The sequence below is a fragment of the Gracilinanus agilis genome, chromosome 5, assembly GCF_016433145.1.
Source record: "Gracilinanus agilis isolate LMUSP501 chromosome 5, AgileGrace, whole genome shotgun sequence".
Classification (NCBI taxonomy): domain Eukaryota; kingdom Metazoa; phylum Chordata; class Mammalia; order Didelphimorphia; family Didelphidae; genus Gracilinanus; species Gracilinanus agilis.
This window is the reverse complement of record NC_058134.1, coordinates 234,308,200-234,335,544: the sequence shown is the minus strand read 5'-3', so window position 1 is coordinate 234,335,544 and position 27,345 is coordinate 234,308,200. Positions and strand designations below refer to the sequence as shown.

Sequence of the window (27,345 nt, the reverse complement as noted above, 5' to 3'; positions counted from 1 at the left end):
TGGGAGGTTGTCTCTGGGTCTCTGGCTTGGCTCTAGCCTGTTGGTGTTTGGAATGTCAAAGTGACCTAAGAAAAGACATAGCTGAAAAATTTCTGAGGTCTGCTTGATCATTATTATTTGATACCTCATAATATAATGCTCAGCTAATAGTTGAAATTATATTCTTGACCACTCATCAGTTTGGCATAAATGAAATGTGATGAACAGTTGGGATCACCTGTATGGCCACCACATTTGTGTTCATGCTTTAGAGCATCCTCAGCAACCTTTTTGGCCGTGAGGGCCATAAACGCCTGCGGAAGGAGGAGGATGGAGGCAGAAGGAGCTGGAATATGGGGCAGGGGTTGAAGGGCCCCCTGGGGCACATCCTGGGGCTCTGCCCGGACTGGCTGGTTGGGAGGTGGAGCCAGATATGGCTCCAGAGCCATACGTTGCCAACCCCAGCTTTAGAGTAAGGAAAATGAATTTGGAGCCTGACTGACTACTGGTTGCATAGAGAAGTTCTCCCTCAGAAGTTGACTTACAAGTTCAAGTTATTGCTATATGTGTAATGTTGTGTATTGTTTGGGGCCCAAAATCTTGAGCTGACATTTTTGGTTTATAGAAGAGATGTACCCTCCCGCCTCCCAAAAAAAGATCTTGAAGTTGAATTAATTTACAAGGGATATTGTTATTTAATTGCATGTTAAATTTTTTCTGTAGTTTGAATTTATGTGTGTGCACTATATTAAATTGAAGGTTTTTTGTTTTTGTTTTTAAATAGCAAAAGCAGACATGTATAAATTTAAACTCTACATCTATGTATCTGGTAAGCGGAGGCCTTGATAACACTGTTAACATTTGGGATTTAAAATCAAAGAGACTTCATCGCTCTCTTAAGGTAAGAAGCTGTTTTTACATTAGTTTGCCAAGTAGAATTCTCAGAAAAATTGAATGTTTTTTTCCTATTTGCTATACTAACCAAGTCTTTCTTTCTAAGAATTTTTAGCATTCACTCTAAAAGTAAGATGCTTCAGATTTTATGAGACTCAATAAAAAATAGATATTGTTAAATTCTCTGGACGCAAACCTACTGTTCACTTTTCTTGTACAGTTTTTCTTGAGTGTTATAAATTATTGTTGTATTTAAGTGTTTTTCCTTGTATGTATAATTCTACAACAGAAACTTCCTGTTTTGAATAAAATGTACCATCCCATCATTTTTTATTAAAGCATTATTTGATGTCACCACAGAGTTAATAAAGAATAAAAGAAAGAACTCTTGAGTAAATGAGAGGAGGGTTATAGTAATGACAGTTGTTGCTGAGCCCTGCAAATAATCAGAATCAGAAATTTGACTCAAGTCTTCTAAAATATTCTCAACAACTGGGTTTTTGTTATTTGTTTTTCACATAAGAAAATTTTGGAGTATATTTTTCTTTGTTTTCAATTTCTAAAATTAACCAAAATCTATGTGAATACCTCAGGATAAAATTTTAATGGTCGTTTTGTCTTGAATGAATACCTTACTGAACTTGATGTCATTAAGTCAGTTCCATAATGAACATTACCAAAAGATGAAGGGCTTTCTCTCAACCTTAATCATATCCTCCAAAATATCTATAATACTAGAACTAGTTTTGTAATTAGCACTCTTTGGAGGAAGATTCTTATTAGTTAAGTTTGGAAGATCATTAACTTTTTACAACATGTATCTGATACGATATTTGATAAGTGGAAAGTTAACAAGCTCTTCCTAGAAGGGGGATGTAGATTTTCCTTAAATTGGAAATGATAAAATAAGCACATATTTAGATATATGCATTTATTGGAGAAAGGGGAAGAGAACAGGATAACATTTCCTTAAATGGAAAGAAATTAGGATTTCACTCTCATTTCTATTACTTACATGTCTAGTTTTTTTTAGGTGTCACATGACTGCTATGCCTTAGTTTCCACATTTTATTTTATTTTATTTTATTTTTATTTTATTTTATTTTATTTTATTTTATTTTATTTTATTTTATTTTATTTTAACCCTTACCTTCCATCATGGAGTCAATACTATGTATTGGCTCTAAGGCAGAAGAGTGGTAAGGGCTAGGCAGTGGGGGTTAAGTGACTTGCCCAGGGTCACACAGCTGGGAACCACATTTTAAATAAGGAAAATACTTGTCTTTCATAAATAAAAGATATTTGAATTGTATACTTTTTAAAAAATGGAAACATTAAAACAGTTACCTTATTTCTTTTTTTTAAATCCTTTTGTCCTAGTATCAGTTCTGAGAGAAGAGCAGCAAGGGCTAGGTTAGGCAATTGAGATTAAGTGAGTTGACAGATAGGAAGTGTCTGAAGCCAGATTTGAACCCAGGCTCTCCCAACTCCAGACTTGGTGCTCTATCCACCTTGTTACCTAGTTACCTACCCTAGCTCTACTTCCTTTCCTTAGATATTACCTATTTGAAATAGCATTTTTTTTCAATTGATTTAGAAAAGGAAAAATAGCAATGAGCCTTACAAGAAGTTCAGAAAAACCTTTCTAAATTAGATGCTGTAGGTGCATGAGGCCAACTTGATCCTCTCAGCTGTCAATGCCATTCCTCACACCCCATTTCCTTATCTGTGTATTATGTTGTCTGTTTCAATGGAATAGAAACTCCTTGAGGAAAAATACTGTTTCATTTTTATTTTTGTATTTACAGTCCCTGTTCTGCCTGGTGTTACATAGTGCTTAAAAAGTGCTCGTTATTATTATAGAAAATGACTTTTAATCCTCCATGTTGATGCTAATCTGACCATTACTAATGATATGGTAGTGAGTTCATTTTTTTATCATGAATGATCTCTGGTGCCAGATACTCACATATCTCTGTCTTTAACCATGATCTTTTCTCTGAAATGAAAGGAAATAATCAATCCCCAGAGTGTTTTATTAAATATACACTTTTTCCTAACCTTCCCTTCACCTAACCTCTATAAACTATCTGGTCAAAGAAAACTCATTGTTGTACAGATATTACTCTAGCCTTTATAGAATTTTTAGATAGAAGACTATGCTAAAGTGAAAATGATCTTAGATTGACAAAAAAATATAATGTGACTTTTAAAAGAATAGGCTGTTAAAACCAATTTAGACATCATCATGTTTTAATTTCTTTCTTTCAGGATCATAAAGATGAAGTAACTTGTGTAACATTTAATTGGAATGATTGCTACACTGCTTCTGGATCTCTAAGTGGTGAAATTATTTTGCACAGCATAACTACCAATTTATCCAGTACTCCCTTTGGTCATGGTAATGGCCAGGTATAGTATGGGCATTAATTTATTTCAATTTTGGATTTCTGCACTTTATATGATAAAGGCAAGCCAGAGTTCATTAACTGAAATTGTTTTTTTTGACCTGTCGTAAAACATTTTCTATTTCTTATTTTAAAAGTAATATTTAGTAATTTTCAAATAACTAATCCTAATTAATAATCTATATAAATATGTAGTTTTTTTGTTTAGTCATTTTTCAGTCACGTCCAGCTCTTTGTGACTCCTTTTTTGGAGGTTTTCTTGGCAAAGATAAATAGAGTGTTTTGCCATTTCTTTCTCCAGCTTATTTTACAGATGAAGAATTGTGGCAAATAGGGTTAAGTGACTTGGCCAGAGTCACATAGCTAGTAAGAATCTGAGGCCAGATTTGAACTCTGGAAGATGAGTTTTCCTGACTACTGGGCAGGCATTATTCAATATGCCACCTAGCTACCAAAATATGTAGTTACTGTTGGTCTATTTTAAAGCCTCTTTGGGTATAAGCATCAGCCGAGCATCAGCAGGTGGTATAGCTCTATAAATCCTGGCCCTTGATTTTACCAGGGTTTTATAAAGGATTTCTATTATAGTTCATGGAACACTTGTTATATTTTGTATGCAGGATCATGAAAAAGTAGGCATTCATGTTTACAAACATTTTAATATATTTTATTGATAAATTGTAAGGCTTTTTATTCTTCTCTTTTTTTACAAAAGAAAAATTACCAAACAGTAACACTTAACGAGGTTCATGTTGGAATATCAAGAGTATTTGTACACAAATGAGAAGGTGGTCTCAATGCTAATGGTTTTTCCAGATGATGTAATTTAGGTTTTATTATTTGCTAGAAAACCCTACACCTTAAAATAATGTTTTCTCTAGATTCTTCTTAGAAATTTGTTTATCTTTTGTTATATTTGGTGGTTAAAGTACTTTAAATAATGTTTTGCTATATTCTTATATTTGTATTAAAATGTTGTAACATTTTTGGTTGTTGATTGTTTTGTTTCTGAGTGGACAATAAGGCATACAATATGCACTTAGGCTAAATATCACCATCCTAGATATTTCTGAGGATTTACACATCATAGAATAATAAAACGTTACAAGTCATCTAAGTGGCAACTAGATGCCTCTGTGGATAGAGAATCAGGCCTGGAGAGAGACAGTCCAGCATGTGGAGGACAGCCACTGGCTCTGTGGGGACTGTCTTCAGGAGTGAGCTTGGATTGCAGCTGGTGACTGGGCCCACAAGTGGAGAAGGGCTGTGGAGAATGGTCTCTAGTATGGCACTTTGAAGAAGGCATGGCATACCTTCCTAATGAGAGCAGACTGAGTTCCTTGCACCTAGAGGTATAAGATAAGTTGCAAAGAGAAGATGGTGATCAAATTTGATCCTGGCAGCAGGAAGCCTTCTTCTGGTTTCTTATTTTACAGATGAAGAAACTGAGGCTACAAGAAGATCAATGACTAGTCCAAGATCATATAATTAATGATAGATAAGTCCCCAGTAAGTATGCTATTTAGTGTAGAAGGTTAGCAATCAAAGTAGAAAGTTTTCTTCCACTGAAGTTCTCACATAGCACCTCAAGGTGTGCAGTTGGTTCTGAGGGCTTGAAGGTTATAGGAGCACAGTGGAAATTCTAGGCATAGGGAAATATAAACACATAAGACACAGGCAGGGAAGCACAGGGCATAGTTGGGACACAGTGCTACTTTTTGGCTAGCCCAGAGAGGCAGATGAGTATGAGGTAAAGACTGAAAGTTACGGTGACTTCAGATTGTAGAGTCTTAGGTTTTTCCTTTCAGGGAAATTACTTTGTACTTTGATCATTAGATGTGATCTGCTTGAGATGAGAGCAGGGAATTGCTTCCTTTCTCTTTGTATTCCCTAGGGTGTAGCCCAGGGCTTTGCACATAATAAGGACTTAAATGCTTTTCCTTCATCAGTGGGCAAGAAGAAGAGAATTTTTGATCAGAAGAGTGACCTGACAGTGATGTGGACTAAGGAGGAGAGATTCAAGACCTGATGTAGTTAATTCAGTCCAATAGAGATTTAATTAAGTGCCTATTTACTGTGGTACTACATACTAGGTAATAAAAGATCCAGAGCCCAAAATGAAATAGTCCTCGCCTTTAAGAAGTTTAATTATACCAAGGAAGGCATGTAGTCAGTGAAATTAGAGGGGGCTATAACATGTGTATTTATGTATTGAAATACAAGTTTATTTGAGGACAGAGAGACCACTAGCAATCAGGGAGATGAGGGGAGGCTTCATCCAGAAAATGGCTTCAGTGAAGTGTGGGAGAACCTGTGCAGCAGTGTAATGGCAACATTTATTAAGTGCCTACTGTGTGCTAGACACTCTATGCTAAGTACTGAGGATAAAAACATGAAGAATTATAGTCCCTATTCTCAACAAACTTATGATCTAATGGGGAAAGACCGCATATACAAAGGAAAGTTGAAGGGGTTGGGAGGTGAGGCCTGGGAGCTCTCCTTCTTTGGAGGTTTGGGGAGGAGGTCTTTGACTCAGCCCTCTAGTCAGAGGGTTCAGGGGCCAGCTTAGCATGGGAGCTCTTCAGCCTCCCAATATGATCAGGTTTCTGAAGTTCTGGTGGAGAATTCTAAATGAATGTAGTCAGGTGGGAAAAGGAAGTATATGAAAAAAGCTAATAAGCCAGATCAGCAGGCATGTGCAGTATGTATGAAAAATGATATCCTGGAAAAGAAGTTGGGGAGGGCCAGGTTGCAAAGGGTCTGGAATAGTCAAGCTGAGGAGACATTTTTCCAGACAAGAGGAAGCTAATAAAGAATTTTGAATAGGGGAAAGGATATGTTAACATCTATGTTTTTAAGACTGAATTGGTGGCTGTGGGAAGAATGAATTGGAAAGGGGAGAAACTGGAAGTAGGAAGACCATTTGGAAAGCTGTTATAATAGTTCAGAAATGAGGGCCTGAAATAAGCAGGTCAGAAATTGGTAGTAGACAGATGATGCCAATTGAATTGATAAGAGTGGTGGTGCTATCAAGAGAAATAAGGGAGTTAGGAGAAGGGTTAGATTTGGGAAAGGTTATGAATTTTGTTTGGAATTTGTTGCTTTGAGCTTCTGATTGGATATCTCAATCAAGCTGTCTAGCTAGCAGTGGCTAGAACATGTCTAGGCTTGGGGAGACAGATTGGACCTGGACATGAGAATTTGGGATTCATTTGCCAAAAGTTGGTTGTTTGGTGATGACATCACTGAGCTTGGGGGAGTTTCCCTTTTAGAGCACAGAATATGGATGCTAATCCAGCAGAGGAATAATTAGGCATATATGGGAGAACAAAGGACAGCAGTGCCTTGGAAGTTACTAGAGGAAAAAGTTGAGGAATCGATTTTAAGAGGAGGAAGCAAGTGGTCAACAATATCACAAGCTGCAGAGAGGTCAAGTAGGATGAGCTTTGAGCAAAGACCATGTGATTTAGAAGTCAAGAAATTATTGGTGAAATTAGAGAGCCATTTCATGTGAATGGTGGAGTTTGAAGCTAAATTGCAAAGGATTGAGGTGTGAGTAGATGGGGTGAAGACAAATATATAAACTTGATTTTTTTCTAGAATTTTAACTGTGAAAGGGAAGAGATAATATAAAATGATATCATAAGGGGATGGCAAGTTCAAATGAAGGTTTTCAAAGGATTTGAAGATCCAGGTATGTTAGTTAGCAGGAGGGAAGGAACTAATCTTTTTTTAAAAATTTATTTATTTGATTTAGATTATTTTTCCATGGTTACATGATTCATGTTCTTTCCCTCCCCTCCTCCCTCCCAGAGCCAACGAGTAATTCCACTGGGTTTTACATGTATCATTGTTCAAAATCTATTGCCATATTATTACTATTTGCAGTAGAGTGATCATTTAAAGTCAACATGCCCAATCATACCCCCATCAAACCATGTGCTCAAGCAAATGTATTTCTTCTGCATTTCAACTCCCACAATTCTTTCTCATAAGTCCCTCAGAATTGTCCTGGATCATTTTGCATTGCTTCTAGTAGAGAAGTCCATTACGTTCCATTACAGTGTTCTCCTGGTTCTGCTCCTTTTGCTCTGTATCAGTTCCTGGTGGTCTTTCCAGTTCACATGGAACTCTTCCAGTTCCTTTCAGGACAATAATATTTCATCACCATCATATACCACAATTTGTTCAGCCATTCCCCAATCAAGGGATATCCCCTCATTTTCTAGTTTTTTGCCACCACAAAGAGCATGGCTATAAATATTTGTGTATAAGTGTTTTATCTTATTATCTCTTTGGAGTACAAACCCAGCAGTGGAATGGTTGGATTAAAGGGCAAGCAGTCTTTTAAAGCCCTTTGGGCATAGTTCCAAATTGCCCTCCAGAATGGTTGGATCAATTCACAACTCTACCAGCAGTGCATTAGTGTCCTGATTTTGTCACATCCCCTCCAACATTTATTACTGTCCTTTGCCTGTCATATTAGCCAATCTGCTAGGTGTAAGGCAGTACCTCAGAGTTGTTTTGATTTGCATTTCTTTAATTATCAGAGATTTAGAACACTTTTTCATGTGCTTATTGATATTTTTAATTTCTTTTTATCTGAAAACTGCCTATTCATGTCCCTTGTCCATTTATCAATTGGGGAATGGCTTGATTTTTTTTGTACTATTGATTTAACTCTTTATAAATTTGAGAAATTAGACCTTTGTCAGAGATTTTTGTTATAAAGAATTTTTCCTAATTTGTTTTTTCCCTTCTAATTTTGGCTGTATTGGTTTTGTTTGTACAAAAACTTTTTAATTTGATGTAATCAAAATTATTCATTTTACATTTTGTAATATTCTTTATCTCTTGCTTTGTCTTAAAATCTTTCCTTTCCCAAAGATCTTACAGGTATACTATTCTATGTTCACCTAATTTATTTATAATTTCCTTCTTTATATTTAAGTCATTTACCCATTCTGAATTTATCTTGGTGTAGGGTTTGAGATGTTGATCTAAACCTAATGTCTCCAATACTGTTTTCCAATTTTCCCAACAATTTTTGTCAAATAGTGGGTCCTTGTCCCCAAAACTGGGAACTTTGGGTTTACTGTACACTATCTTGCTGAGGACATTTACCCCAAGTCTATTCCATTGATCCTCCCTTCAGTCTCTTAGCCAGTACCGTATTGCTTTCATGACCACAGCTTTATAGTACAGTTTAAGATCTGGTATTGCTAGAATCCCCATTCTTCACATTTTTAAAAATTAGTTCTCTTGATCTTTTGTTCTTATAAATGAACTTTGTTATATTTTTTTCTAATTCAATAAAAAAAGTTTCTTGGTAGTTTGATAGGTATGGCACTGAATAAATAAATTAATTTTGGTAGGATTGTTATTTTTATTATATTAGCTCAACCTACCCATGATTAATTAATGTTTTTCCAATTACTTAGATCTATTTTTAATTGCGTGGAAAGTGTTTTGTAGTTGTGTTCATATAATTTCTGTGTTTGTCTTGGCAACTAGATTCCTAAGTATTTTATATTGTCTAGGGTAATTTTAAATGGTGTTTCTCTTTCTAACTATTGCTGCTGAATTGTGTTGGAAGTATATAGAAATGCTGATGATTTATGTGGGTTTATTTTGTATCCTGCAACTTTGCTAAAGTTGTTGATTATTTCTACTAGCTTTTTATTTGATTCTCTAGGATTCTTTATGTAGACCATCATATCATCTACAAAGAGTGATAGTTTAGTCTCCTCATTGCCTATTTTAATATCTTCAATTTCTTTTTCTTCTCTAATTGCTACTGCTAGTGTTTCTAGTACAATGTTAAATAATAGAGCTGATAATGGACATCCTTGTTTCACTTCTGATCTTATTTGAAAGGCTTCTAATTTATCCCCATTGCAGATGATGCTTGCTGATGATTTTAAATATGTACTGTTTATTATTTTTAGGAAAGGCCCGTCTATTCCTTTACTTTCTAGTGTTTTCAATAGGAATGAGTGTTGTATTTTGTCAAAGGCTTTTTCTGCATGTTTTGAGAAAATCATATGATTTCTGTTGCTTTGGTTGTTGATATGGTCAATTATGTGGATGGTTTTCCTAATATTGATCCATCCTTGCATTCCTAGTATAAATCCCACTTGGTCATAGTGAATAATCCTCATGATCACTTGCTGGAGTCTTTTTGCTAGTATTCTATTTAAGATATTTGTATCTGTATTCATTAGGGAGATTGGTCTGTAGTTTTCTTTCTCTGTTTTTGGTCTACCTGGCTTTGGAATCAATACCATATTTGTGTCATAAAAGGAATCTGGTAAAACTTCTTTTTGCTTAGTTTGTCAAATAGTTTGTATAGTATTGGGATTAGTTGTCCTTTAAATGTTTGATAGAATTCATTTGTGAATCCATTTGGCCCTGGGGATTTTTTTCTTAGGGAGTTCCTTGATGGCTTATTCAGTTTCATTTTCTGAGATGGGATTGTTTAAGTATTCTTTCCTCTTCTGTTAACCTAGGCAATTTATATTTAACCTACTTTGTCATATTTATTGCCATATGAGCAGGCAAAATAGTTCTTGATAATTACCTTAATTTCCTCATCATCAGAAGTGAGGTCGCTCTTTTTATCTTTGATATTGTTAATTTGATTTTCTTCTTTCCTTTTTTAAATTAGATTAACCAGTACTTTATTTTATTTGTTTTTTTTTTTTTTCTAAGTACCAGCTCCTATTATTATTTAGTAACCCAATAGTTCTTTTACTTTCAATTTTGTTAATTTCTCCTTTGGTTTTTAGAATTTCCAATTTAGTTTTTATCTGGGGATTTTTAATTTATTCTCTTTCTAGTTTTTAAATTTGTATGCCCAATTCGTTGACTGCTTCCCTCTCTGATTTGTTGATATATGCACTAAGGGATATAATTTTCTCCTGAGTACTGCTTTGGCTGCATCCCCATAGATTTTGAAATGTTGGTTCCTCATTGTCATTCTCTTCAATGACATCATGTCTCTATGATTTGTTCTTTAACCAACCAATTTTGGAGAATCAGATTATTCAATTTCCTATTAATTTTTGATTTGCCTCTTCATGTACCCTTAATAATTATAATTTTTATTGCATTATGATATGAAAAAGTTGCATTTATTATTACTGAGTTTTTGCATTTGTTTGCAATGTTTTTATACCCTAGTACATGGTCAGTCTTTGTGAATCTATCATGTGCTACTGAAAAGAAGGTGTATTCCTTTTTGTCCCTATTTATTTTTCTCCATATATCTATTAACTCTTTTTTTTTTTTCTAAGACATCATTTAGTCTCTTACCTCTTTCTTATTTATTTTTCGTTTGATTTATCTAGATTGGATAGAGGAAAGTTCAGGTCTCCTACTAGTATAGTTTTATTGTCATTTCCTCAAGCCCCAATAGTTTCTCCTTTAACAATCTGGATGCTATACCATTTGGTGCATACATGTTGAGTATTGACATTTCTTCATTGCCTATACTGCCTTTTGTCAGGATATAATTACCTTCCCTATCTCTTTTAATCAGATTTATTTTTACTTTTGCTTTGTCATATATCATGATTGTGAATTCTGCCTTCTTTTTCTCAGTTGATGCCCAATAAATTTTGTTCCAGTTTCTTACCTTTACCTTGTGTGCGTCTACCTGCTTCATGTGTGTTTGTTGTAGATAACATATGGTAGGATTTTGGTTTCTAATCTGCTCTGCTATCTGCTTCCATTTTATGGGTGAGTTCATCCCATTCACATTGAGTTATAATTACCACCTGTGTAAAATCCATTATTTTGATTTCCTCTTTTATTCCTGCCCTTTCTTCTTTCACTATTTCCTTCTACACCAGTGTTTTACTTTTAATCATTCCCCTTATTCCCCACCTGGGAAGGGACTAATCTAGGTGGAACAGCTTGGATAGAGTGCTGGGCTCAGGAAGATTTGAGTTCTAATCCAATCTTAAATGCTTATTAGCTTTGTGACCTTAAGCCACTTAACCTGTCATTTTCCCCAACTGTAAAATGAGGATAATAGTAACAGCACCTTCCAGGTTTGTGAAGATCAAATGAAATAATATTTGCATTGTTTAGCACAGTCTGGAGTACATAATAAATGTTTTGAGATAAAGGGCATAATTGTTGGGGCAAACTTCAAGAGAATAATGGGATCAAGGGCACTGATAGAGTCAAGGAACAAGACCACCTGTTTATCCAAAGCTGGAGCAAGGAGAGATGGGGATGTGTTGTAGAAGGGTTTGAAATATAGGGTAAAGAAGAAGATTCAGTTCATTTAGAATGACCTCAATTTTCTTAGTAATGTTGGAACTAAAGCTTTCCTAGAAAGGGGTGTTGTGGTAATGAAGTGGGAGTCCTTGAGGAGGATGGAAGAGACAATTAGGAATATCTCCTGGAGAGTATGAGAAGAAATTAGTTAGATAAAAGCAAAAGGATTGAAGCAGTGAGGGCCAAGTTGAGATTAGATAGCACAAATTTGTAGTGGACCTGGCAGTATTTTTGTGAGACTTTTTCTGTGTATTTGAAATTATTCAAGTAGGAGTAGAGAAAGTAAATAGTTGAGGATAACACAAATTTGGATTTGGCAAGATGGCAGTGGCAAATAGGATGAAATAGCACTGGATAGAGTATATAATGTATGATCGAACTTAGTAACATTAGAATGAGAGAACAGTCAGAGAAAGGGAGGACCAGAATTCATTGTGAAAACAAAAATACATTCAGGGGAAATGAGGCAAAAGCCACAAAGGAAGGATAGGAGATTAGGATCCAAAAAAATTTTCAGAATTCTGAGTCATGGAGTTAGAACCATAGCATGGGTAATGAGGAAAACTGAGACCTGACCATCCCTTTGGATGGTGGAAGTAAAGTGAATATGTAAAGGAGAGGATCCTTAGCTACATCACTATATGTGTTAAAGTCCTCCAAAGAGCAGGAGTCAAGAGTAAAGAGAAAAGCTTTGTATTGACTCTCTTGAGGCTTAATGAAGGATTTTATGCAGAGCCCTAATTACCTCTGATAGTATTCTAGCTAAAAATATATACATACTTTTAAGTATTCTTATAGGAAAAATAAAACAGATTTCTTTCCTAGTTAATGAGATCATTACATTTTAAGATGTAGGATTTAAAATTTACCGAACTTTTGAAATATTTTAAGAGAACATTTTAAAAAGTTTTAATCTCAACATTATCTTTTAAAATTAAATAATTAATATAGATACTCATTTCTTTTTTCTTAAAAATTAACATTGACAAAAATGAATATTTCAACATACAAAAAGTAGAAGATATGTTGTATACTGTGTTAAAATATATATGTGTGTATATATATATTTATACATATATATTAACACCATGCTGTCCAAATTGCCCTGCTTATGTCTGTCAGTTTATAAACTTTCTTCTGTTCTCTTCTGTGTGTTATATATAGTTGTCATTTCATGGATTCTTTTCCTTTTCCTTCTCCTACCCCCCCCTCCAATCAATATTACTCTGCATTCATTCCTCCTACTATTTTTTTTTCCTTCCCAGCCCCAAGAAAAACATCCTTTCTTAATTCCCACATTGACTTGGTCTGAAAATGTGTCTCATTCTACACCTGTAGTTCATCATATCCCTGACAAAAAATGGGAATTATGATTCAACATCAGTCTTCTGGAATCATGATTGTTTTTTTGTTGATCAGAGTTCTTGAAGTCCTTCAAAGATGTTTTCCTTTACGTTATTATAGTCATTGTTCTGGTTCTCTTCAGTTTGTATTAGTTCATGTAGTTCTTCTCTGGTTCCTCTGAATTCAATCCTTTTCCTCATTTATTAAGATAATAAATCCCCAACATTCACATGCTATCATTTGTTTGGCCATGCCCCCTCAGTAAATGATTGTCCACATTATTTCCAGTTCTTTGCTTCAACAAAAAGTGCTGCTATAAATATTTTTGTACATGTAGGGCACTTCTTTCTTTCCATTGTAGATCTTTTGGGTTTATATAAATATAGTAGTGTAGTAATTAGGTTAAAGAGCATTCAAAATGTGTTATTTAAAAGTACTGGGGTTCTATTTGGAAGGATTGAGTCTCAGAATATGTAGTATTTGACAAACTTCCTGTGGACATTTTAGGGGACTTTGGAAAACCACATTCCCCGTGATCCAATGGGTTTCTGGTTTCTGGTTTTTGGACAGACGTCCCCATGTATAGGGCAGCTTAAATTCTGAGGTCGGACTTGAGACGGCCTCTTTTGGCTACATAGGGAGGATGGGCACTAGCGGTAACGTTGAAGGGCTTTTACCAGGCGCGTGGTCTAATGATTTATCTCTATCAGCATGGCTTTTATTAAAATACTATTCTCCCTTTTAATCTTGGCCTTCATCATTTTTACAAATAACAAAAATATAGTGACTTTCTGAATATTCTCAAAGACTTTCCATAATAGTCGAACCAATTCACATCTTCATAAACGGTGTACCTATTCTCCTGCAGGCCATTCAACAGATGTCATTTTCCTTTTTTATCGTTTTGCCAGTCTGATGGTAGAACCTCACTGATTTTTTAATTTGTATTTCTCTTTATTACTGATTAGAAAATTTTTTCATCTGGTTTTTGGTAGCTTGCATTTCTTCTTTTGAAAGCTGCCTGTTCATATTCTTTATCTACTGGAGAATGACTTTTATTCTTACTTATTTATATCAGTTCCTAATATATCTTAAATATATATTTATAAATACATTTTTTAATATATGTCACTTTTACCAGAGAAAGGTTTTTTCCCCCAACTGTTTCCCTTCTAACTCTAACTGCATTGGTTTTATTGGTACAAAATCTTTTCACCTTTATGTAATCAAAATTTTCCATTATATATTTATGATTATCTATTATTTTTTAGATTATTTTCTTATAAAGTTAAACTAAGGAAATAATGTTGGAAAACCTCATTGGAAATTGGGTTATGGTTCCTGGTCTAATTATGTTTTTATTGAATGTTATCCACAAGTCTTTAAAATGTTTAAACACACATTTTTTCTCTAGTTTTGCTTTGTTGTTATTACCTTCATTACTTTGATAAATCTGTGATCTCTTTCCAGCAGCACAGATTGCAGTCCATTCATACCCTCTCATCCTGTGAGCTTCTTCCTCTTGTCCTCTAGTCAGTCCTTTAAGGAGAGTGGGAATTGAGAGAGGGTTGGTTTTCTCATTGTGCTCCTGACATGGTGAGAAAATGAAGCTAAGATTCTTAAGCAGAAAAAAATCCTGAAATACCTATTTCTTGCAAACCAAATCTTGAATACTTTCCCTTTCATTTTCTTCTTCTTTGTTCTCTTTCTTTTCCTAAACTTGTTATGTAAGTTAACAGTGACTGTTTTTAATATATATGTGTATACACATATATTTGAAATACTCATACACGCATACACATGAATATATGTATAATATATTCTTAGATGTTAAATTTTTCTCTGAATGCTATTCCTTGTAATTTTAGACTAACTTTCACATTTTATTATGCTTCAGATTTAACTATAAGTTTATTTGGTATTAATGAAAACTTGAGTCTCTGTGGGCATTTAATAAAATGTTTTTGAGGTTCTAATAAAATTTATTCAAAATGTTTCAAAATTACCCTTAAATGCTCTCTGAAAAGTTGTCAGTTTTGAATACTACTTTGTTTCTTTTAGCACTCTTCCATTATCTTTTGATTTTTTGTAGTATAAAGAATGATCTCAGTAGCCATTTGGCTCTTCAAAAACCACTTAGTGTATAATAATCTATAAGTGGCTCTTGTGTATATGACTCATGTGAGGTGTATGTGTTTAATTATTATTACCCCAGTGTGCCATTTGCAGTATAATCATGGAAATAGCAGATGTGGACATGAGAAACCTATACTTTCCTAAGCATTTAATACATTCAATGTCTTTCATGTGAGAAATACTGTACAAACTGTTCTTCAGGTTTATTATGGATGCCAAAACTTTTTTCTTGTATAAAACTATATTTCCTATTATTTGGAGCCTGTTTTATGCTTACTTAAGGAATATCAGATTGTTCTTTGTCAAAATTAGACAAATTATTAATCTCCTAATTAGAAATATTGTTATAGTTAGCTTTTCAATATTTAAAAACTGATTATTTTATTTCTGTATCACTGTAGGGTCTTCCTTCCCTTTTGATATTTGTTCATTTGTATATTCTTTAGAAAGTGAAGAAAAGGAAAAGACAGTTGTTGAATATATAAACTTTATTATTCTATAGTAGCCTCCCCCAAAATAGAGTAGAGGAGTTTAAATTTAATGTCCAGGATAATTTTTAAAATCAAATTTTAATTTATGCTATTCTTGCAGAATGAAAGATTTCAAATTTAATATTGGTATAGGGGAAATCTTAAAAGACCTAGAGCAAAGGTCACTAACCTGGGATCCATGAACTTTTTTTTTTAATATTTTGATAACTATTTCAGTATAATGGATTTCCTTTGTGACCCTATGTGTTTTATTTTGTGCATTTTAAATAAAGCATTATTCTCTAAAGGCATCTAGTTTTATTGGATTGTTAAAAGGGGTCCCTACTGCATAAAAAGATTAGAACCCTTAGCCTATAGGGTAGCCCACATAAAGTAGAGAATTTCTGGGTCATGGACAAGAATCTTACAAAAAATTACACAAATGCAATGCTGTGAATGATTAGAAGCGACTTTATTTTTTATAACCAAAGAGACAAGAAGCATTGCCCAAAAGGGTGGTTGGAAAGTTGAAGTATTTGCCATATTATTGGCAACATCAAGAAATGTCCTTATATTTGAAAAAAACATCTTTTGTAAATTATGTGCCCTCCTGAGTAGTTTACCGGTATACTCCTTGACTTATATCTACTCCTAATCCAGGAGTACAGAGTAAGTTGATAGAGATTCAAGTACCTCCAGTTTCCTGAAGCCTTTAAGGCTTTAAGATTGCCAAGGATGTAGCTTTTCTTTTCCTCCCTGTCTTAACTTGCCAATCATGGGAAAATGAAGTTTAAGATGGTTAATCTTGACCTGACTCCCTTTGCACCCTAAGTTTTACACATCAGTTCCTCTCAAAGAACTTTTAAAATATGTATTTTACATAAAGAGAGCCATAGCATTTCCTTACCATTTTTAGATAACCAAATGACTATTGCCTTTCTAATTTACAGACATCATCTGTATGATCATTGATTTCTTTTTTCTTCATTAAACTGTTAGTCTAGTTCCTATCCTCCTCAGTTTATAGATGAGGAAATTATAATGCTGAGAGCTTGTTTCTTGCCCAAGGTTAAAAAAGTCAGAGTGCAAGAGATTTCTGTTTTGTCCCTTGTGCTTGACCAAACCACAGGGCTCTGTGATCTTTGACATGGTTATACACATGAGAAACCTGAAAGATGATTTGGAGAGAGCTTGAGTTAAAACTTGTGCTGTGGGGCAGCTTTAGCATTTTTAGGTATATCAGGTTTATTAAAATAATGATACCAATCAGTTAAAGTAGCTTTTAAGCTATTTCTCTTTCCCAAGTAAATTTAAAAACATCTAGAACTGCTTTTTCCTCTAGCATTCACTGAATCTAGAAAATGGCTTCTACAACTATAATTTGCTTTACAGAGAGATGACTCAACTTAAACTTTGATTGGTCTTTCAAACCAGTTTTTCTTTCCTATTTGTATATATTTAAATAATTCCTCAGCTCTGTTTTATTTTTTTCACTCCCTGGAGGGCTACTCTCCAAACTAGCTTATATTACCCAGAAAATAGAACTGGGTAGAGTGTTATTTCCCATTTGTAGGTGAAGAGACATCCCCCCTTCTCCCCAAATAAGAAGTCATAGGCAAGTCATGCCTGTAGATTTATGTCTTCGTGTCCCTCTTCCTTTTTAGAGGGGAGCACGATTGAATTTTTTTTTTCAATTCATGAATTAGAAGCTTATAACATTAACACCCTTAATTTGACAGATCCATGATTCCATTGGTGAGAATACTTCCTTCATTAATCCCTCTGCTGTCTCATCTTGTTTGATTCCTTGCCTAGGGAAACTATTTGACACAGTGAAAGTCTTCTTGTTCTCAGGAGTACCCGTGCACCCCTCAGACTTGACTAACTGTTGTTCCTCTTTCCTGTTACACAACCAACCCACCTCCTTTCCCAGTTATACATGCACTCCATGCCTTTTATGCCATTCCCTTCATGCAAGGCATTGTTGGTAGCATCCTGCAGCTTGCTAACTATAAGCAGTTACATCTACCATCTGTCTTTTCCATTGCCTTTTGAGTTATTTGTCATGTTAATTCTTCAGGACCTGGTGTTCCATGATTCAGAGCCATATGGCATTACTGGGCTGCTGTCAGTACCCAGCCTTAGGGTGGGGGAGACAGAGAATTATGATAAAAGCAATCATTTCTTAAAAATAAGATTTTATATGCATCCATGAAAAGAAATTCAGTTTCCCATTATTAAAATATACACTTAACATAGACACTTGTAAAACATTTGGTTTTATTGCTCTTTTTTAGTGTCGATTAGTTTTGTTGTAGTTAAAAACAGTTCTTGGGAAAAATTATTAGTATAGCATATTCAACAAGTACATTAAACAGTTTTATTATTGATTTTGTAGACTTGTGAATAGGAGAAAATTATTTTTTTTAGTGAAACTGACAACACTATGGAATAATATCACAAACTCAATTTTAAGCTGAAAATAGATCTGAATATATTAAGATTTGCTTTCAAGTTCTTGAACTGTATTGAGATTATTAGCTTTCTATAGATCAGGAATATGTCTCCAAAGTAAAAAGCCTTGTTGTTTCTGCAAAAATGCCACGGCTAAAAGATCCTTTGGTTTGTTAATTGCCTGTTACCAGTTAGTCAAGCAGATTAGTAATTAGTCAACTCCTGAGATCCATTTTTTGAAATGAAGCTTGGAAATTAAACATTTGATTCTATTTGGCCCTTTACATCCAAAATAGGCTTTAAATGCAATAGTTTTAACATCATTTTATATGATTAAGATTTTTAGGATGCTGTTGTATGTAGAAAACACTTTGCAAGTTACATCTCATTTTCTTTTATTGAAGGGGAATTTTTTTTAACATATTTGAAAATACAATTTAAGTGATTATTAGTAGGTAGGTTTAAACCATCAAGTGTACATAATTATTAATGACATATGAATTGTTTTAAATCAGTTTAGCTATAGTTTGCTTAATTCTTCACTTTTCTGTCCGGTTAAGATTTGCTTCCTAGAAAACTCCCCATTTTGATTTGCTAAAAGATTTCATATATAGAGCAGTGGTCTTCACAAGAATTTTCCTAAAGGCTACATCCATATGTATTTAATAGGATTGTATGGTATTTGCTTAAAGTATGCATATGATTGTCCTTTTCTGGAGTTCCATGAAATTTATGGAATTTATTTAGTCTTTGTACTTTGTTCTTGGGTAGTTTTAAGTGAAATTTCATTACACAGTTAATAGATTAGTATGCATAGCATTATCCTTCATTTCACTGAGATGTACCTTTTGCATTTTCTCTGTATTTAGTGTATTATTGATTTGCTCAAGAAGTAAAAGCAGCATATGGTGATGTGGTAATGTTGCCTTGTGACAAGTTTTTTTAGCCCTTTTTAAGAATTTGATTGTATGAGTTTTCTAGTCCAAGTTATTTAGATTTAGTTAGTGACGTGTTAGTGGCTTTAGTGTGGATAGTACTATATTGGGCATTGACAGAGGGAGATAATACACATAGAAAACATGATTCCTTACCCAAGAGAGTCTACTCACACCCTAAACTTAAAAATCACTACATTACTATGACCCAAGGAATGTGACATAAATTGAGTCCTTAGATGATGAGGAGTTGTTGATAAGAGGAAGAGTCTGTCCTGGTTAGGGTAAATATCAGAGAAGACTTTTCAGGCCATGTTTAAAAAGAAGGGTGAAAGACATGTTGGACATAAGGAACTTATTCTTCTACCATTATTTGTCTTTAGAATAAAAAACTCATAAGGTTTAGAATTACAGTGGACCATCGAAATCATCTCGTTTAGGGTTCCTTAACCTTTTTTGTTTTATGGACCATCTGGCAGTCTGATAAAGCCAATAGACCACTTTTTGTAATGATAGCTTTAAATGTGTGACAAAATACATAGGCTTATCATAGAGATCACTGGTATATTGGAATTCTGTTCTCAAAATATCTTTTAGATTACACCAACTTTTAGAATCTTCACTTCCTTAAAAACAAAGCTAAGATGCTCTTTATTCTTTCTTGGTACCCTCTCTTTATACCCCAGTTATTAGTGTTCGTTCTCTCTCTCTCTCTCTCTCTCTCTCTCTCTCTCTCTCTCTTTCTCTCAAAATATATGAGCAAAGTAAGGTCCCTGGAGGCTCAGTGATTTCTTTTAGGGTCATACCAAATAGCAAGTAGCTGAACAGAGATGCTAACTCAGGTTTTCTGACTCAGAATCCAATATTCTTTTTACTGTTGGACCAGAGATTTTAAATATGGAACTAAACACTTGTTTTGTAGCCCTCTCTAGGAGGAACAACTAGGTGGCTCAGTGGATAGAGAGCCAGGCTTGGAGATGGAAGGTCCTGGATTCAGATTTGGCCTCAGTCACTTCCTAGTTATCTGTCCCTGGGCAAGCCACTTAACCCTCATTGCTTAGCCCTTACCCCCTTATGTCTTGGAACCAGTAAGGTAAAAGTTTTTAAAAAAGATGTATATGGGAACCAGAATGCCCAGGAAATGGGGTGAGTAATGAATGTCGGTTCTTTTCTCCTTGAAACCATTGTGACCAGTGGTGCTACGTGGAACTAGAAGCAAGGGAATTCTGATTTAGTTGACAGCTAGTTGATATCTGGAGTCGCTTTTATAACTCTGTACGTTTTCATCAGAACTGTATTTTAAAGCTGTCAATAATGTAATATTCTTTAATACATGCTACACATGTCTGGTAAGACAAATCTGCCTGCCTCCCTTTAGTTATGTACTTTTTAGTTCATTAGAATATGTTTTTTACCCCCAGCTAGGATTCAAGAGAAAGGAGAAAGTAAAACTGAAATTAGTTAAATTTGGCACCTTTTGAAAACATGCATGGAGAAGCAGTTATAATGTATAGCCCCAAATGAGGCTCATATTCTTGATGAATGTCAGTCTTCTGTGCTAAGTCCAGTATTACCAGGTTACCAAAGCTTTATCTCTTTCAATATATGAAACTTATCTCATTAAGTACCCTTCCAATAACAGTCACATGGTCCATCTCTTATATTAGTTGATTAGACTATTCATTCAGCTTTTGGAAACTCTAAGAAACAAGGAGCAAAGCTACTGCTGGATTTAATGCTAACCGACAGGGATTTGGTATTGTAGGAGTGACCAGGAACCTTGGGAAACAGAGACTGTGCTATCTTCATATTTGTATTTTTTTTAAAAGAGGAATATTTAGCATAGTTGTACATGTAGAGCACCTATTATGCAGTTCATGGTCAGTAAATGTTGGTTGAATGAATGTTGTCTGAATTTTATTGTATTTTTTGAAGTTTTTATTTAGTTAATTAATTTAGAACATTTTCCCATGGTTACAGGATTCATGTTCTTTCCCTCCCCTTCCTCCACCCCCTCCCATAGCCAACACACAATTCCACTGGGTTTTACATGTGTCATTGAGCAAGACCTATTTCCATATTATTGATATTTGCACTGGGGTAATCATTTAAAGTCTATATCCCTGATCATGACCCCATCAACCTATGTGATCAAGCTGTTGTTTTTCTTCTGCGTTTCTGCTCCCACAGTTCTTCCTCTGAATGTGGCAAATATTTTTTCTCATAAGTCCCACAGAGTTGTCCTGGATCATTGCATTGCTGCTAGTAGAGAAGTCTATTATATTCGATTGTACCACAGTATATTAGTCTCTGTGTATAAGCATCAATTCCTAGAGGTCATTCCAGTTCGCATAGAATTCCTCCAGCTCTTTATTCCTTTGAGCATAATAGTATTCCATCACCAACAGATACCACAATGTGTTCAGCCATTCCCCAGTTGAAGGGCATTCCCTCGTTTTCCAATTTTTTGCCACCACACAGTGTGACTATAAATATTTTTATACAAGTCTGTTGTCTGAATTTTAGAATTTAGAAAAGAAATTTCAGAAAGTTTGAAAATAGTTTGGTGGCACCTTATGCCTGAAGGCCAAAGAAAATAGTACAGATAAGGAGGCTGGGAGATAACAGAATGTTGACAATATATGATCCTAATGAAGTAGAAAAGGTCAAGCCCCAACTACTAGCTTTTATACTTTGAAATCTCTGGACTCGTGTTTGAAAATGACAAGAAGAACAAGTGAAAAGCAAGGTGAAGTAGACAATGATGACCCCTACTGAAGAAGGAAGAGGGTTAATAAGTATAGTTTTAGGAATTCCCATTATGGACTTTCAAAAATTTCTAAGGGCATCCCAAAATATTTTCTTTGCCTGTATTGTAAGGGCCAGGGCAGAGGAAGATTTTAAAAAAGGGATAATTGAACTACTACTTGATGAATAGGTATGAAAATTGTAATAAAATGATAGGGAAAGCCAAATTATTGAACTACTGGTTTGTTTCTGTTTTCTGTCAAGGAAAAGTGACCTTTAGACTGAAAAAGGATAAAGCAAAAATGGGTAAGAGAAAATTGAAACCAGAGGCAAATAAAAGAAGAGCATCTAATTGGTCTGATTGAAGTCAGTTAGCTGAACCAGATGAAATCCATCTCAATGTACTAATATTTGTGCATGTGATTGTTGAACCTCAGTCTTTAATCTGTGAAGAATTCTAAAGAACATGAACATTGCCTTGGAACTTAAAACAGGAAATTATCTCTTGATTGTCAAAAAAAAAAGGTAATTAGATTGTCAAAAAAAAAAAAAAAGAGAGATTCTGTACTAAAGGCCAGAAAGCTGACAAAATTCTAGGTCGATTATTAAAGCTGATGGTTTTGTTAGCATTGAAAAGGAATTGCGTGATTATAGTGAGTTATCATTCATCAGGGAGTTGGCATGAATAGGGTTTTAGACTCCATGAAGGTAGGGAATATATCTTATTTCTCTTTTTATTTCTTCCAGTGTTTAGTAGTGTTTCGCTTTTAATAGATACTAATAAATCGTTAATGAATGGATTAAGGAACATTTATCTTCATGATATCCTTGTGGACAACAGATATATAGACTAGAGAGTGGTAAAATTAGATTTAATACAACGAGAGATAAGTTGATATTTACCTTAACATCTGAATGCTTGCAAAGTATCCTGTTTAGGTCTTTCAAAAGCTCTGTGAAGTAGTAGGATTAGATATTAGGATTCCTGTTTTTGCTGAGATGGAAACTAAGGATTAGAGAAGTTAATTGACCCTTCCTATAGCCAGATGTATATTTCTGACTCAGATTTTTCCTGACTCTTAAGTCTGCACCCTTGCTACCAGACAGCAGTCCACTTCTCACCATTGGGTGCTGTCCTAGGTCTTAGGTCCAGTTTTGTTTAGTAGGTAGAGACATAAGAATGTTTATCCTATTTGTGGATGTTGGAAATCTGGAAGGACTCCATGATATGGTGGATGATAGGATATGAATCTGAAAAGATCTCAGGAGACTTTAATAATGGTCCATATCTTAATAAGAGTCTTAAATAGTTTAATAGTGTTTATTAAAGCACTTAGGATAAAAAAAGTCTATCTTTCAATGGAAAGGCTCCTGATTAGAGAGCAATAGTTCCAATGAAAAAGATCTTTTTTATTTATTTTTTGAAACTGCAAGTCCTTTATAAGTGAATAGTGGTGATAAATTAGTCAGCCAAAAAGATAGACACCCTTAGGCTGTAATCCCAGCTGAGATGGCCATCTTGGTTGGACCACCTGAGGAACTGACTCTAGGTCTAGCCTATACATTTTAGGAAGGAGCTGGTTAAGCAAGGGCTTATCTAGGCTGTTGAGGAATGGCAGAAGGATCTGGAGAAAAGAGGAGAAACTTGGGCATACTGTAATAGGGTTCACATGCTTGAAAAGTCTGGCATGTGGTAGAGGGACTCTTCTTTTTTGTTCAGCCCCAGAAAACACAAGGGAATAGAAGTTACAGACCAGCAGACTTTTGGCTCTTCCTCATAGTTTGAGCTCTCTGAAAATTTTATCACATGCCTCATTAGGTAATGAAATCTTCACTTCAAGAGATATTTAAGCACAGGCTTGATGATTTTCAATCATCTATTAAAAGGCAGGAACCTGTTGCATTAAATGAGTTGAAGCTCAGAAGCTGGGGTGGAATGATCAGCTGTAATGAAGTAGATATGGTGTCAATATCAATTTTATAGGCAAGAACTCTGAGGCTTAAAGAGATGGAATGATTTCCACAGTTCTAGGAAGTGATAGAATTAGAATTGAACCTGTCTTTCTGACTCCAAGTGTAGGTCACTGTGTACTCTGTTACCCTATGCTGTTTCTCTGTCTTGTTCCATAATAAAGTGTGAACCATGTGCTTCCTGAACTGGGGGTGGGGGGTGGGAGGGGGGGAGGGTGGTCATTACTAACCTGGGGAAAAGGAAAACTTTGTGGAAGGACTCATACTACCTCATAGTTGGAGCTTTTGGAAAATGACATCATATTGGGCTTTAAAGGATGGATAAGTATTTAGTAGTTCAAGAGCAAGAGGGAAGGTGCTGCAGCAACAGGGGATAAGAAAAGGCCTGAGATATGAGAAAAGACAGGGGATAGAGTGCATTGAGGAGAGTAACTTGAGAGGAAGCTAGAGACAAAATGGGGTTGCACTTCTGATTTGGTGGCTAGGGGGGTATCCCAGAGGGGCTATACTATATATATATATGGGATTCCAAAATTCCTTTCCAATTCCAAAAGTCTATGGTTTTATGTATTCCCTTTGTACTTCTTATCTTTTTTTACAGCACTTTTATAGCACTCTCTACTCTGTGCGATTATTAATGAAGTATTTCCCTCTTTTCCTGTTACTTTGTAAGCTCCTTGAGAACAGAGACAGACTTAACTATTAAATACAATATTTCTTGGGAAGACTCCTGTTACAGAACCAGATTAATGACTGTCAAGTACCCAGCCCCAGGGGCATCCAGTTCTTGCCTGTTAGTTGATCAATATCTATATGTATGTGCCCATATAGATATTTATCTTTATTCACAAATGCTGTATATGCTTGCATCTCCATGAAATGTTTTCTCTTTTGTTTTTAATAGTCTATTCGACAATTGAAGTACTCCCTGTTTAAGAAATCTCTCCTGGGCAGCGTGTCTGATAATGGAGTAGTAACTCTCTGGGATGTAAATAGTCAGAGTGCATACCATAACTTTGATTGTAGCCACAAAGCTCCAGCCTCAGGAATAGCTTTTTCTCCTGTCAATGACATGCTACTTGTAACTATAGGCTTGGATAAAAGAATCGTCCTCTATGACACTGCAAGTAAGATGTAAGTGATTCACTACTTTCTTAATTTAATAATGAATAAATATTACCCCATAATAGAGCATGTACTTGTGACTTCTACAAAATCTAGAGAAAATTTCAGTAGCATCAAAGATGTTAAGCAGATGCTTTGAAAGAAGATAGGCTTTTTCTTTTCTTCTTTTATAGAGGACATTCCAAAATTCAGAAGGTTTTTTCAGTGATATTGTTCTTTTTGACTATGTAAAATGGATGATGCAATGTTTGAAAAGAAACTCTATGGAATGGTTGCTTATTATTTTAAGCATGCAAAATTATCTTACAAACTGGATGTTCTTTACAATAGAGGAACCAAGTATGTAAAATTAAAAACAGGATTCACTTTATTTTAATAACAGTAAGGAAAAACTAAAACCTTTCCACATTTTGGTTTTCTACTGTTTCGGACCATCTTGGCCTGAACTCGAATCTGGCTTGATGCTGGTGTCCTCCTTAAACTTTTATTACAGAAAGACAGAGACAGAGCCTCCAGCTATGTGATTCATGCAGAAAAAGATAATGTTACAAGTAATGGTAGGAAAGGTCCCAGCTGGCTCCTCCTGCCCCAATGCTCAGGTTTTCATTGTAATACTTTTTTATAGCTTTCTGAATGTTCATTATTAAGACCCAGTTAGGTAAGTCCTTGACTACAGAAACTCAGATTTGATGGGGTGTCACAAATTGTAATGCCCTTTGTTCCCTCAGTTCAAGGACTCTGTATTCATGCTAAATGTACCTACTTTTGGTATGATAGGATGTATTAGGATAAGTCTGTTGTCTTTCCAGACCCTTTTCCTCCTTCCATCCTGGTTGGCTTAGTCTTAGGTATGGGAATTAGAAGCTTTACCTGTTGAAGTTTGTTGCTTTGGCCCTAGACTTTGTTGCCCAGACCCTTCAGAAAGAGTCACAACTGTCTTTGCTGTGGATGTAAGGACAGAGCAATAATGAGGGGGAAAGGATGATGCTTAAAAGTCCCAAATCCAGGGGCTACAGGATTTGGGAGAGAGCACAGGACAAGGTGTAGGGGAGGCAGGTGCACAACACATACCAATTTGGTACATTGTTTAGGTGCCCTCATTTGGTTCTTTCTGTAACTGGTTAATATACACACTCAACAAAGACATGGGTAATGATGTGAGGAACATCTTTTTGTATAGAAACACATGCCTTTAGCAAGAAAATAGGCTAGGATTGTCCTTTATACACAAGCCTGTGTGCCCTGTATTGAAGATGTTTTAGTCAAATTCTAAAACTGCTTTGTTTAGACTAGCATATTTGGAGTATTACATTCTTGTGATGTTCTAGGTATAAGAGATATTTAAAGGCTATGCTAGTATGCATTTATATTGAGGCCTATGTCTTTTTTCCTTTATGAAGCCTGCTAAGGACTTTAGTGACAGAGGCTCCCCTAACTGCAGTAGACTTCATGCCTGATGGAGCCACATTGGCAATTGGATCTTCCCGTGGGAAAATATATCAATATGACTTAAGGATGTTGAATTCTCCAGTGAAGATCATTTCTGCTCACAAAACATCTGTGCAGTGTATAACATTTCAGTGCTCTTCTGCCCTTTCTAAGGTGAGAAATTTCCTTTTATCTATTTATGTTTTGTTAAATAAAATCAGAACAATAATTTGAGATTGGTCTTCAGTTTCAAAATACATGATTTGAATAATGTTATTGTATATTAAATTTTAAATGACAGTCTTGTTTTTTTAAATATCTAGGTGACAAACGTAGACTTAAGATGCCTATCTTCATTTCCTACATTTAATTCTGAGATAATTCTCTCTTCCTTCTAAATCCTCTATTTTTAAAATAACTAAACTTTTCTTTGTAGATTAAGGGGGAAAAAATGTGCAGATGCCATTAAAAATACTAAAATTGATATGGGATAACTCTAATCTCCCTAACCAAAAGAAAAAAAAATCATAGGACATTAGTAGTTTGTTACTGCCTAGATTGAAGCACAAGGATTTACAAATTATTTCTTTTTATATTTTAGTCAAGTTTAAATAAAACCTCTTCAAATAAATCTATCTTGAACAAAAGAACTGGTAAAGTGAGCAGCACGCCTGGGGGAGTCCAAAATCCTGGAATTGTCAGAGAACCAGCTCCTTTATCAGGTACTGCCAGTTTATCTCAGCCCATGACCACAGTTGAGGGGAAAGGACTGGTGGCTGTTCAAGACAAATCAGGTAAACCTATTTTGGTTTCTTATTATTTTGAGTATTTTTTATTCAGATTTATATAAAATAGCCAACATTTCCTCTGATACCAAACTGTGTTTTATGTATTTTTTTTGTTTAAAGTAAATTTAGTCTTTGCATTTAAGTAAATGTTTTAGGGTCCTTTATAAAAAAAAGTTATAATAAAGAAAACCATATGGACAGTGTAAAGAATAATGATGGTTATTGAAATGATTGGTGCTTAGACTACTATGGTAGCATGTAGTTAGTTGACCAGATTTATGAGGTTGAGATAAGATGGAATATTCTCCTCAAACATGGATTTAATCTTCTCCAGTTAAGTAGAATATTTTTATTTTTATATTTTTGTTTCTGATTGTCA

General features: G+C 34.9%; 1 protein-coding gene across 1 annotated transcript in view; it reads left to right on the top strand.

The window, feature by feature from the left end:
• The window catches only part of NEDD1 (NEDD1 gamma-tubulin ring complex targeting factor), a 388,827-nt gene that overhangs the window by 13,959 nt on the left and 347,523 nt on the right, over positions 1-27,345 (top strand). The window contains exons 4-8 of the mRNA XM_044677639.1: positions 764-880; positions 3,145-3,285; positions 24,530-24,759; positions 26,151-26,352; positions 26,780-26,972. Of these exons, the coding sequence (XP_044533574.1) occupies positions 764-880; positions 3,145-3,285; positions 24,530-24,759; positions 26,151-26,352; positions 26,780-26,972 (883 nt within the window). The remainder of the gene's footprint in view (positions 1-763; positions 881-3,144; positions 3,286-24,529; positions 24,760-26,150; positions 26,353-26,779; positions 26,973-27,345) is intronic.